This window comes from Indicator indicator, chromosome 33 (genome assembly GCF_027791375.1).
Source record: "Indicator indicator isolate 239-I01 chromosome 33, UM_Iind_1.1, whole genome shotgun sequence".
NCBI classification, from domain to species: domain Eukaryota; kingdom Metazoa; phylum Chordata; class Aves; order Piciformes; family Indicatoridae; genus Indicator; species Indicator indicator.
The window spans coordinates 4,052,246-4,064,981 of NC_072042.1; the positions used below are offsets into that span (position 1 = coordinate 4,052,246).

Here is a 12,736-nt window from a genome sequence, read left to right on the forward strand (position 1 = left end):
CTGGGCCCCTTTCCTCCCTTTGCTGACCCTCATGGTGGGGAGAGATGTGGTGGGAGCAGACGTCAGAGGGAGGGTAGTGGTGGGGGAATTGCTGGTGGGAGTTTCTCCAGGCTTTGGGTGCAATAAAGGCAAGAAGTGAGTTATTTGTAATGGTAATTACGCTCTTCCAGTTTATCCTAGCACATAATTGTGTGGGCGGTAGGTTCCCACTGGTGGTAATTACCCTGGTGTTAAATGGCACAAAATCCAGCCCAGCTGGGTTTTTTCCCCCATGTTTTGTGTCTGCAGCTCGGTGGCACAGCCCCCCTGCTCCTTCCCCAGGGCTGTGCTGTGTGAGTGGCTGTCGGCAGGACACAGCTCCAGCTTTGGCTGTGGCCATCAGCCCTTGGGTCAGCTCCCCCTGCCCACCCTGGATGGGTGATTGGGGTGGTCTCAGTGGCTTCTCCTGCCCTCTGCCCTACTGGGATGTGGGAACTATAGAATGGTTTGGGTTGGAAGGGAACTTAAAGATGATCTAGTTCCATCCCATCCTTCCCATGGGCAGGGACATCTCCCACTAGAACAGGCTTCTCAAGGCCAGTGGGGACCCTGGGCCACACTGAGCCCCACAGGATCACTCCTCACTCCTTCCCCATCCTCAGGATGCTTGCAGGGGGACTGGCTGGTCCCTGGACAAGGTACAGGTAGCTTTGGTGAGCTGATGCTGGCGGGGATGTACCACTCTGCTCTGGTGAGACCTCACCTGGAGTACTGTGTCCAGCTATGGGACCCCCAACACAACAATATCTGAAAGGGACCTACAGGAAGGCTGGGGAGGGACTGTTCAGAAGGGCCTGTGGGGATAGGATGAGGGGCAGTGGTTTGAAACTGAAGCAGGGCAGATTTAGGTTGGACATTAGGGGGAAGTTCTTCACAGTGAGGGTGGTGAGACACTGGAACAGTCTGCCCAGGAATGTGTTTGAGGCATCATCCCTGGAGACATTCAAGTTGGAGGTCTCTGCTGTCTGCAGTGGCGATTTGGACAACATAACCTTTCAGGATCCCTTCCAATGGGATGCAGTCTATGAATTCTTCATCGTGGCACGGTCCCATCCTCTGCCATTGCCCCTGCTCCACCACAGCTGCAGTGCTGCCTGGCTGGCACTGGGCTTTGTTCATTCCTGCACCTGCTGAGCGCAAGCGACCGGCTGGTGCTGACGGCTGCTTAACTGTTTTGACTCCTTCTTCCCGCCGCAGCAGCAATATTTGGATCAGCTGAGAGCTTCCCTCTCCGAGCAGGAGATGATAGCTCAGCCCACGGAGGCAGAGCAGGGGCTGGGAGCTCATCTGTCTGTCCCTCTGTCCTGCTGCCTATTGGCAGCTGGCTGGCAGGGCAGGGGAGGCAGCCCCCTCCCCCGCTGCTGTGCCCGCTCCTGGCAGCAGCTCTCCCGGCAGGGGCCAAGCATTTCTTTGGTTGGCTGCAGCATCCTTTGGAGAAGATGCAGCAATTAGGGAGCCTCGTTAGAACAGAAGCGTGATTGTGAGGGCGGGGGCAGAGGCGCAGAATGGAGCTGTCCAGCCTTGGAAGCTGGGAAGGAAGGTGACAATGGAGGCTGATTAGGGTAGATGCATTCCCTGGGCACTGCCATGACCACATCTGCTGCCCATCCACACGGCCTTTGGGGTTCTCCACCCCTTCTCCGCTCTCAGAGCTCCTCAGGGCACATGGAACCTCCCTTCCATGCATCCTCAGCCCTCCTGGTGTCATTTCCAACAGACCCCATGTTCTGCAGGGACTGTCCCACGGTCACCTTTCCCTGCAGCTGGTCTCAGAGACCTGCCTGAGTATGATAACAAGAGCATTAATGACGCCTCTTAATTGGTCGAGCTACTCTGGAGAATCAGTAATTTCCTCATTTGGAGTCACACCAAAGGCAGAGCTTTTGAGGGGCCTTAAGGAAGACAAAGCTCCATGGGTGCAGGCAGCTCTGGTGTCCCAGCTTCCCGATGCCATCCATCATCCTGCCTCTGAATGGGGGTTCTCCAGAGGCAGTGTGTCCATCTCCACTGCCTGGCTGCCCATCCGTGGGGCTGGCAGGGCCGTGGGGGGCTGGTGGGGTGGCTGGTTGTGGGTCTCTCTCTGCAGTCTTGTGGTGAGGATGGGGCTAGATGGAGACATCAGAGCGCAGCCACCCTGCAGCAGCTCATTAACGGCTCTGTGAATCGCGACGGCTGAAAAAACTCAGCCAGAACCACTTTAATGGAGAAACACTTCATAATATTTGGTGTTGGAGAAGAAAACAAGTTTCTGATGATGGCAGCGTGTCCTCCCTCACTGTGCTGCCTGCATCGCTGCTGGCAGTGCCTTCTCCTTGGTGCTGTCCCCTCAGCGCTGCCCACTCCAAGCAGCTGAGTTGGTGGTCATCAGCCCTTATGTTGTGCCCACCCACCCCATGGGGAGCCAGGTTCCTGGCACTCCAGCCTGGCTTCACAGGGGCTTGGCCAGGGATGGATTATGCCCTGGGAGCTTCCCAGCCCCCTTGGTTAGTTCCCAATGGACAACCCATGTGTCCCATGGGAACATACCCATACTGGGTATCATAACGTGATAACTATGGGACCCCCAACACACGAGAGACATGGACCTGCTGGAGCTGGTCTAGAGGAGGGCCACAAAGATGATCAGAGGGCTGGAGCACCTCTCCTGTGAGGACAGGCTGAGGGAGTTAGAGCTGTTCAGCCTGGAGAAGAGAAGGCTCCATGAAGACCTTAGAGCAGCAGTTCAACATTTGAAGGGGATCTAGAGAAAGGCTGAGGAGGGACTGTTTAGAAGGGCTTGTAGTGGTGGAATGGGAGGCAATGGTTTGAAACTGGAGCAGGGGAGATTTAGGATGGACATTAGGAGGGATTCTGCGCAATGAGAGTGGTGAAATACTGGAACAGGTTGCCCAGGGATGTGGTTGAGGCCCCATCCCTGGAGACATTCAAGGTCAAACTCAATGTGGCCCTGGGCAGCCTGATCTCATTGGAGGTGTCCCTGCTGACTGCAGGGGCATTGAACAAGGTGACCTTTGAGTGTCTCTTCCAACCCACTGCAATCTGTGATTCTGTGACCCCCCTGCACCATTTGGCCAGTGCAGGGGAACGTGACACCACGCCTGTCCTTTTCCCCACAGATGAGCCCGCAGGGACAGCCCTGCAAGATGCCGAGGCTACGGGGTGGGTGCTGACACCATGAAGGGCTACCATGGGGAGCGTAGCCAGACACAGCCCTCCTCTGGCCACCGCTGCCGCTGCATCCCAGAGGACTGCCAGCATCCTGCCAGCTACGGCCCCGAGGCTCAGGCCCCGTTCCTCCTCAGCCCCAGCGAGCCGCGTTCCCTGGAGCATCCCTACTGCCCGGCCCGGAGCCCTGGTGCGGCCAGCGAGTGCCCGGCTGGGCCCTTGAGCGAGCCGGCCTCCGCCAGCGCCAGCAGCACCTTCCCGAGGATGCACCACGCCCAGCAGCAGCAGCCCTACGACTCCTGCGACGAATGCATGGCGGCGACTGCCCACCCTGCCAGCAAGATCAACCGCCTGCCCCCCACGCTGCTGGACCAGTTCGAGAAGCAGCTGCCGCTGCACCACGACGGCTTCCACACGCTGCAGTACCCCCGGGCCGGCGGCGCCGAGCCCCGCAGCGAGAGCCCCAGCCGCATCCGCCACCTCGTCCACTCCGTCCAGAAGCTCTTCGCCAAGTCCCACTCCCTGGAGGCGCCAGCCAAGAGGGACTACAACGGTACCAAGATGGACGGCCGCGGGGACGGCTACCACCACCACCACCACCACCACCACCATCACCACCACCACCAGTCCCGCCACGGGAAGCGCAGCAAGAGCAAGGAGCGCAAGGTGGACTCCAGGCACCGTTCCAAGGGGATGGGCTGGTGGAGCTCCGACGACAACCTGGACAGCGACAGCAGTTACATGGTGTCTGGCCGGCACGCTGTGGACCAGGGCACCCAGTACTGTGTGGACGCTCCCGAAAGTGCCTTCAGAGACTTGACCTTGAAGAGTCTAAAGGGCGGCAGGGAAGGAAAATGCCTGGCCTGCGCTGGCATGTCCATGTCTCTGGACGGCCAGACGCTCAAGAGAAGTGCCTGGCACACCATGACTGTCAGTCAGGCACGTGAAGCCTACCCCAGCGCCGGTGGCACTGAGAAGACCTTGATGCTTCAGGAAGCAAAGGCCAAAGACCGAGCGTACCAGTACCTGCAGGTGAGGGGCCAAGCAGGGCAGGGGGCTGATGTGCCAGGGATCACAGCTGCTGATGCCACGATGTGAGCCAGGACTGGGACCCTCCATCCTGGGTGCTGTGGTGAAGCTCCAACTCTGCTCCATGTCTCCAGTGCCTGTACCCTCTCCCTTAAGGTCCCATGCTGGTCTCTGCTGTCTTCTTGCCAGCAGCGCTCAACCTCACCTGCCACCTCCCATCCCACGCTTGCTGGGTTTGGGGTCAGAGTGGTTCTGTCTGCTCGGGGCTGCCGGTGGCTCCAGGTCCACTCCCTCCTGCAGCTTTTATCCGTCTTGTGCCTGGCCGGGTGCCACAGCCTGCCTCGTCACCAGGCTCCCTTCTAGGTCAACCCCCTTCCAATTAAAAACTAATTAACTCTACTCTCCCTTTCCTGGGGGAAGGAGACAGGGAGTGGTGATGCCACACTGGCCTGGGGCGAGGGTGGTCAGGGCCCCTCTCTGCTGGCCTGGGATGCATCAGAGTAGGGTGTCAGCCCTCCCCCCATCTCCATGGGGCCTGAGGGACACCGTCCCCCTGCCACAGCCTGGTGGTGCTGGCGTCAGCAGCACGTGGCGAGAGCGTCAGCCGAGCAGCTGTGCTGGCATGGGTGGGATTTGGCCTGGCCGTGCCTGCCAGGGCGGCTGCAAGGTGGGAGCAGCTGCACTGCCTGTGGCTTGGGAGTGGCCATGCATGAGGAGATGTAGCTGCTAGAAGGGATCTGCTCTCCTGCACTTAGGGGCTTTCCCAGAGTCTGTCCTTACAGCTGTGGGGTGCCATGGGGAGGGCAGGGGAGCTGTACCAGCACAAGTACCCGCCTTGGGCTGCGCACACATGCTGGATTTGGGCCATGGATGCACAGTGGGCTCAGGCTGGATGGTGCCACATGGCAGACGCAGGGCTCAGCTCTGTGTCTCGACCACAGGACCCTAACTGTTGTGCCCTCCTACGCTTGCCTCCCGCTGCAGGTGCCGCAGGACGAGTGGAGCGGGTACCCAGCAGCGGGCAAGGACGGGGAGATCCCCTGCCGACGGATGCGCAGCGGCAGCTACATCAAGGCCATGGGAGATGAGGACAGCGCTGACTCGGACGTCAGCGCCAAAATACTGCCCAGGGCAGCCACGCGGCGAGACAGCTACCGCCGCTCCTCCAGCGCCGACCAGGCCAGGACCAAGTAAGGGCTGGCACCTCTCAGTCTCCTGGGGCTCCCCGGGAGGATGAGTGGCATCGTCCTCGCTCATGGCCACACTCCCCAGGGCAGCAGCACCAAGCTCTGCTCCGAGATGTAGCTTGCTGGGGGTGCTGGGTGCAGACATGGCTGTGCGGGCTTTGGGGTGGAAACTGCTGCTGCATCTGCATGCAGAGGCTGGGGAGAAGAGGCACGTTCAAGAGGGGACAGCTGGGACATGTCCTAGTCCTGCAAGTGGCAGGCTGGCTCCTCATGCCCATCCTCAGTGCCCAGAGTGAGTGTGTACCCCTCTGACAGCCCTGGACTGCTGGTTGATGGCTCCTTGCCCCCAGGACAGCACTTTGGGGCAGTTAGGAGTGGGGACAGTGGCTACGAGGATGATAGAGACTCCCTAATTATGAGAAGTCCCATGGAAAAGATAAGGAGTGATGGGGACAAGTTGCGGCTGGGGAGATCCCCACTGGAATCCAGAATAAAATATTTCCCTATGAAAACAGGTAGGGATTGGAATCCTCTCCCAAGGGAAGCAGTGAATTCCCCTATGCTGGGCAGTTTTAAGTCTCAGCTTGACAGGGTGCTGGGCCAGCTCATTCCAGCTCCACTATCAGCTAGAAAGCTTGGAGCAGATGACCCTTGGGGTCCCTTCCAGCCTGGCATTCTGGGACAGCAGGAGACAGCAGCGGTGGCTGGCAGGGGCATTGCTGCGGCTGCACTTCCCAATGCTCTGCTGGGATGTGTTGCTTTTGGTGCGATCCCTTCTGTTCCCCCTGTCTCTCATTAGGTTTGCAAGTAGGCACTATTCTGATTCATATATCTGTAACTGTCCCAGCTGCTGCACGCCACCGCGAATGCTCCCGCGGGGACAGAGCTACGGGAGGTCCTTCACCACCGGCCAGGTAGGCTCCCGTCTCACGGGCACCATGGGGCAGGTTGGGGCAGGGCAGGTGGTGGATGTTCCTCTCAGCATCTCCTGCCCCACACTCAGCCCCGGCTCACCGCCCCCAGCCTCACCCGCCGCTCTCCGCAGATCAACGATGAGCTCAACCACCAGTTCGAGGCCGTCTGCGAGTCAGTTTTCGGCGAGGTAGAGTCGCAGGCTGTGGAGGCTCTGGACCTGCCCGGCTGCTTCCGCATGCGGAGCCACAGCTACCTGCGAGCCATCCAGGCAGGCTGCTCCCAGGACGATGACTGCCTCTCGCTCTTCTCCATGTCGGCCCCTGCCGGGCAGCCCATCACCAGCAGCATCCTGAAGCCCAGCACTTGTGAGTCCCAGGGGGTGGTTGGAGCTCGGCTGTGGGAGGAACCCTCGGGAGGGACCCTCCCCACATCTCCCTCGCTCCCTCCCCACATCTCCCTCCCTGTTCACCTGGGAACTGCCAAGGGTTGTACCATCCCTGACCCAGGGTGTTAGCATCGTGCTCAGGTCATGAGCATTCCTTTACATTCTTAACAGTGAGGGTGGGGAGACACTGAAACAGGTTGCCCAGGGAGGTTGTGGATGCCTCCTCCCTGAAGGTGTTCAAGGCCAGGTTGGATGAGGCCTTGAGCAACATGGGCTAGTGGAAGGCATCCCTGCCCATGATGGGGCGTTGGAGCTAGATGGTCTTTAAGGTCCCTTCCAACCCAACCCATTCTGTGAATCCATGAGTCCCACTCAGAGTTCAGCCCTGGCACAGGGCATGAGCATCCTGCTCATCCTAGTCAGGGGGCTGCTCTGTGCCCCCAGTACCCATCTGCCATTCCCTCTTCCCCCCCAATTCTGTCCCCATCTCTGCCCTTTGCTGTGTGCCGCAGTGGTGTGGCAAGTGCAGATCTGGGGGGGGGTTCCCGTCCATTTCTGGGGACAAACTGGCCAGACAGCCCCTCTGAGCTCCATCTCAGATCTCAGCCAGCTGAGGCACACACCCTGGGCCCTGTGCTGTGGGAGGAGGTGGGCACCATTCCCCCGGGGTTCCCGTTGGTGGGGGGAAATGCACAAGTGTCTGTGTTTTCACCTGCCTTTCCATCCTGCGCCTCTCCCACCACAGCCTTCAGTTACAGAAAAGCTCCACCTCCCATCCCTCCAGGAACCAAAGCCAAGCCTCTCATCTCCGTCACGGCGCAGAGCAGCACCGAGTCCGCCCATGAGAGCTACCTGCCCAGCGAGGTCACCCGCGGCCCCGCCTGGTCCAAGGACGCTGCTGCCCGCTGCAACTCGGCTGAGAGCCTGGAGAGCTCCAAGGTGACCACCATGACCCTTGACCTGCCTCCAGTCCAGCCCCGTGCCGCTCCCAAGCCCTCCACGCTCATCATCAAGGCCATCCCCGGGCGGGAGGAGCTGAGGAGTTTGGCTCGGCAGCGCAAGTGGAGACCCTCCATTGGTGTCCAGGTGGGCATCGCTCCTCTTTGTGTGCTCCAAGCTGGCTCTGAGCCTGCCCAAGAGGTGTGGGTGGTGCTGAGCCACCATGCAGTGCCTTGGAACCACCCTTCAGTGCTCTCCCTTTCTCCCTCGATAGGTTGAGGCCATCTCTGACTCGGATACGGAGAGCAGGAGCCAGAGGGAGTTCCACTCCATTGGAGTGCAGGTGGAGGAAGACAAAAGGTACCACATGGCTGGATTGAGACCTGCCACACTCACTGCATGGAGAGAATTTGTTTCCCCAGGGCTTTCTGAGCTCCTCATGCCACAGCTGTCTCACAGCACCTTTTCACTCCTTTTGCTGAGATGCCCAGAGCTCAGCACCATCCCTGTCCCAGGCTGGTGGCCACAACCCAAAGCAGGATCCCCTTCCCTTTGCCCTTGCACCTTGCTGCTGCAAATGGGCTGCCCAGGGAAGGGGCTTCCCTGCTCCCATCCTGTGCTTGGGTCTTCTCTGCTGGGCTTCAAGCCTAGACAAGGATCAGATGAGATCTTTGGGCTTCTCTGCAGCTGAACATGATGTTTTGGCTGGGGTGGGAGTACCATGTGCTGGGACCTGCATGGCCTGAGGGAAGGGAGCTCCAGCAACTGTGCCCACGCAGCCCTGGTTCATGCTCCTCTCCATCCTTGGTCCAGCGCTGGTAGCCATGGAAACGGGCTAAGAGCAGAGGAGATGAGAGACAGGAGGGTTGCATCTGCTCAGGGCTGTCCCCGACTGCTCTGGGATCCGGCCCCATCCTGCTCTCGGGCATCCCTCACCCTGCCCATACCCACCGTGCTACCCAGCTGGGTGTACCTGCTGGCCGCAGGGTCCCCACACTCTCTCGCCCCCCGCAGGCGAGCGCGCTTCAAGCGCTCCAACAGCGTGACGGCAGGCGTGCAGGCGGACCTGGAGCTGGAGGGCTTCACCGGGCTGGCCGTGGCCACCGAGGACAAAGCCCTGCAGTTCGGAAGGCCCTTCCAGCGGCACTCCTCGGAGCCCGAGTCCGGCCGGCAGTACGCCGTCTACAAGACGGTGCACACGCAGGGGCAGTGGGCGTACCGGGAGGACTACCAGCTGCAGTACGACACGGTGGAGGTGCCCCGCAGGGATGCCTGGATTGAGAGGGGCTCCCGCAGCCTCCCCGACTCTGGCCGGGCCTCCCCTTGCCACCGCGATGGGGAATGGTTCATCAAACTGCTGCAGGAGGAGGTGGAGAAGATGGAGGGCTGGTGCCAGCAGATGGAGCGGGAGGCTGAGGACTATGACCTGCCGGAGGAGAGTGAGTCAGGGGGGTTTGAAGGGTCATAGAATCACAGAACCACAGAATGGTAGGGGGTGGAAGGGACCTCTGAAGATCATCAAGACCAATGTCCCAGCCAGAGCAGGATCACCTAAAGCAGATCACAGATTCACAGATTGCATCAGGTTGGAAGGGACTCTCAAAAATCATCTTGTCCAACCCCCCTGCAGTCAGCAGGGACACCTCCAACTAGAACAGGCTGCTCTGGGCCACCTCAGGTCTTATCTCGTATGTCTCCAGGGACACATAGGAGCACGTCCAGGTGGGCCTTGAAATTCTCCAGAGACAGAGACTCCACCACTTGTCTGGGCAGCCTGTGCCAGTGTTCTGCCACCCTCACAGTAAAGAAGTTCCTTCTCATGTTTACATGGAACTTCCCACGTTCAAGTTTATGGCTGTTACCTCAGTCAGGAGGGACTAGGGGGGCCAAAACCTGCAGTGCTCCCACCTTGCAGCCACTGTGGAGCATCTCCCCTGCCAAGGCTAAAGAGATTGTATGGAGGCAGAAAACACTGAGAAACTCTTTGGTACTCATGGGGTCTGGAGGAGGGAGGATATATCTCATGGGCTGGGGACAGTCCAAGTTGCAGAGGTTGTTCCACCACCCCCGAGGAGGAGAGGATCCATGCCCTGTGGAGTTACTGACTGTCTGCTCTCCTCTTGCCAGTCCTGGAGAAGATCCGCAGTGCTGTGGGCAGTGCCCAGCTCCTTATGTCCCAGAAGGTGCAGCAGTTTTACCGCCTCTGCCAGCAGAACATGGTGAGTGCTGGGCAGCAGTGCCACAGGGTCAGCCGTGGTGAGTGGGGGATCTTGTACCCTTAAGTAGGGGGAAAAGAGACTTTGTGATGGCCCAGGGGACAGCTGACAGAGACCCCCAGCAGCACTGGGGTGGGATGGCAGTGTGGCCAGCAGAATGGACATGAATGTCACTGTCCCCACAGGATCCCAACGCATTCCCTGTGCCCACCTTCCAAGACCTGGCCGGCTTCTGGGACCTCCTGCAGCTCTCCATTGAGGATGTCAGCATGAAGTTTGCAGAGCTCCAGCAGCTCAAGGCCAATGGATGGAAGATTGTGGAGCCCAAGGTAAGGGCAGTGCTCTGCTGCTGGCACTTGTGCCCTGTCACCTCTCCCTCCCTCCTCCTCCTCAAGCACATCTGTACCCAAACCATAGCTGCTGGGCTGTTGCTGGCAGCTGGAAAAAAATGAGGCTAAAAGAAAGGGCTGCTCCTCTGCAGCATAACTCCTCTGTGGTCTCACAGCTGCCTTGCTGGGCAGCTCTGGGCAGTGCTGCTTGCAAAGGGCTGGGCAAGGTCCCCAAAGCCCCCAACACAAAAAGGACTTGGATCTGTTGGAGAGGGTCCAGAGGAGGGCCACAAAGATGATCCAAGGACTAAAGCACCTCTCCTATAAGGACAGGCTGAGAGAGTTGGGGCTGTTCAGCCTGGAGAAGAGAAAGCTCTGGGGAGACCTTAAAGCAGCCTTCCAGGAGGCTACAGGAAGGCTGGGAAAGGACTTTTGATTAGGGCCTGTGGTGATAGGATGAGGGGCAATGGTCTGAAACTGGAGCAGGGTAGATTTAGATTGGACATTAGGAAGAAGTTCTTTACTATGAGTGTGGTGAGACACTGGAATGGGTTGCTCAGAGAAGTTGTGGACACCTCATTCCTGGAAGTGTTTAAGACCAGGATGGGTGAGGCTTAGAGCAACCTGGTCCAGTGAGAGCTGTCCCTGCCCATGGCAAGGGGGTTGGAACTGGATGCTCCCTTCCAATCCGAGCCATCCCACGATTATCTGTGCAGGAGGAGAAGAAGGTGCCTCCCCCGATACCAAAGAAGCCGCCGCGCTCCAAGGTGCACCCGGTGAAGGAGCGCTCCCTGGACTCGGTGGACCGGCAGCGGCAGGAGGCTCGCAAGCGGCTCCTGGCAGCCAAGCGAGCTGCCTCCTTCCGCCAGAGCTCGGCCACCGAGAGCGCCGACAGCATCGAGATCTACATCCCCGAGGCGCAGACCCGGCTGTGACCGCAGCCTCCGCTTTTCTACCCGGACTGGACGGCACGGCCGTAGCTCACTGTGATGGGGGGGCCGCGGGGACACCCTGGGGCAGCTCTTGGCCCCACTCACAGCTTCTCTCTTTTCTATCTTCGACCTTTCATGGATCCGGCGGCAGGTCAACACAAGCTCGGGTCCGCCCCATCCCGTTGCCCCCCCTGCCCGCATGCCCCTGCCAGCCTCTCCCAGGGTCCGGGGCTCTCCCTCCCGCTGTCCTCCTTGGGGCCGTGTCCCAGTTCTCTGTCCCCTTCCCCCCCACCCCCTCTCCCCCAGACCTTCTAAACCCCCCTCTTAGCCTGCATCCCAACTAAAAGAGAGGTGACCCTCAGCCCCCAGCCCTGCTGGAGGGGAAGGGGCTGCAGGCAGGCCCCCTCCACCTTTCTGTACTCAGTGCAATCCCCCACTGTGCAGTGGGGATGGGACCCTCAGCCCAGCCAGAGCCCTCCACCCCCACTCCCCAGACTTGCCAGCACGAGGCTTTGGGGTGCAGGGGAAAGGGGGTTCCTGGTGCTGCCAACAGCTGCTTCTGACTTGGGTGCCAGGGGTGCCCCAGGGCCCCTTTTCATCTATACAGCTATAAATACAACTCGAGAAATAGCCCAGAGTCTCGAGGTGACCAGGGCAGTGCTCTGGCTCGTGGGACAGACTATAGCAGCAGAAAGCCTTGGTCACAGCCAGCCACCCCTCTTCCCTCACACAGAGCATCGTGACATGCCTCTCCCCTTCCTGCTCAGCCTGTCCCTCCATCATCTGTCCTTCCTTCCTGCCAGCCTGGAGTCTGGGAGCACCTCTGCAGCGTGGCAGTAGCTGGGGATGGGGGGATGGTCCCTCTGTGCCTCGCTGCTTTCCCAGTGCGTGAGCAAGGTGGTAGTGGCTGGGACACCTGCCACAGCCTCTTGGCACCTGTGATGCCAGGCACTGTGGTGGCTCTGTCCTGGGCCAGGCTTGGTGCCAGCAGATGGGAGCACAAACATGGCCAGCAGCTGCCCTGTGAGCGTGAAGGGCTGCTAGAGATCACCCTGAGGGGGGGTCACTCACCTGTTCTCCCTGAGCTCCCACTGCCCTGTGGCAATGGGACACCACAGACAGGGCTTAAATTTAGTGTGCACACTGCCCTGTGGGACAAGGACCACCCCGGAATGCTGCTGCCCTCAGTTCCCCCATTGCTGTGCACAGACCCAGGAGTAGGGTGGGGGTTCCTCCCGGGCCCCCTCCAGAGCAGAGCAGTGTGGTGAGGCAGGAGAATGCATCTGCCCCATCCCTATCGTCATCCCCATTCCCAGTGCCTCTCCAAGCATCCTGTCATCCCCCCTGTATCCCTTTTAGTGGCAGAGGTGGGGGGGAATCCCATCCCTGTCCTCCACCTCTCCACACCAGCAGCCCCATGCAGCATCACCAGCCACCCCCAGGCAGGGCCAGTGGGTGCCAAGGAGCTCCCAAGATCCAAGGCCAAACCTTGCCCAGGGTGCTCAGGCAGGGCAGCAGGATCAGAGGTGGCTGAGGGGGGCCCAGCTTGTGCCCTCCATGTAGCAGGGGGGCCGGGGCCAAGCAGCAGGATGCCTCTCTG

General features: G+C 59.9%; 1 protein-coding gene across 1 annotated transcript; it reads left to right on the plus strand.

The window, feature by feature from the left end:
• The first annotated feature begins 3,213 nt into the window (after positions 1-3,213).
• Positions 3,214-11,139, plus strand: DLGAP3 (DLG associated protein 3). The gene is made up of 10 exons (XM_054395227.1): positions 3,214-4,236; positions 5,218-5,423; positions 6,220-6,334; positions 6,466-6,700; positions 7,466-7,806; positions 7,934-8,019; positions 8,674-9,098; positions 9,787-9,878; positions 10,061-10,204; positions 10,921-11,139. The coding sequence occupies exons 1-10, from the start codon at positions 3,214-3,216 to the stop codon at positions 11,137-11,139; spliced, it is 2,886 nt and encodes a 961-aa protein (XP_054251202.1).
• Positions 11,140-12,736: the final 1,597 nt, after the last annotated feature.

What these genes read in the sequence shown, in the direction of transcription:
- DLGAP3 (XM_054395227.1), top strand. Translation starts at nt 3,214, where the DNA reads ATGAAGGGCTACCATGGGGAGCGTAGCCAGACACAGCCCTCCTCTGGC. An exon ending in CAGGTGGAGGAAGACAAAAG is followed by an intron (nt 8,020 to 8,673) that starts GTACCACATGGC and finishes CGCCCCCCGCAG; the next exon opens with GCGAGCGCGCTTCAAGCGCT. An exon ending in GGAAGATTGTGGAGCCCAAG is followed by an intron (nt 10,205 to 10,920) that starts GTAAGGGCAGTG and finishes TTATCTGTGCAG; the next exon opens with GAGGAGAAGAAGGTGCCTCC.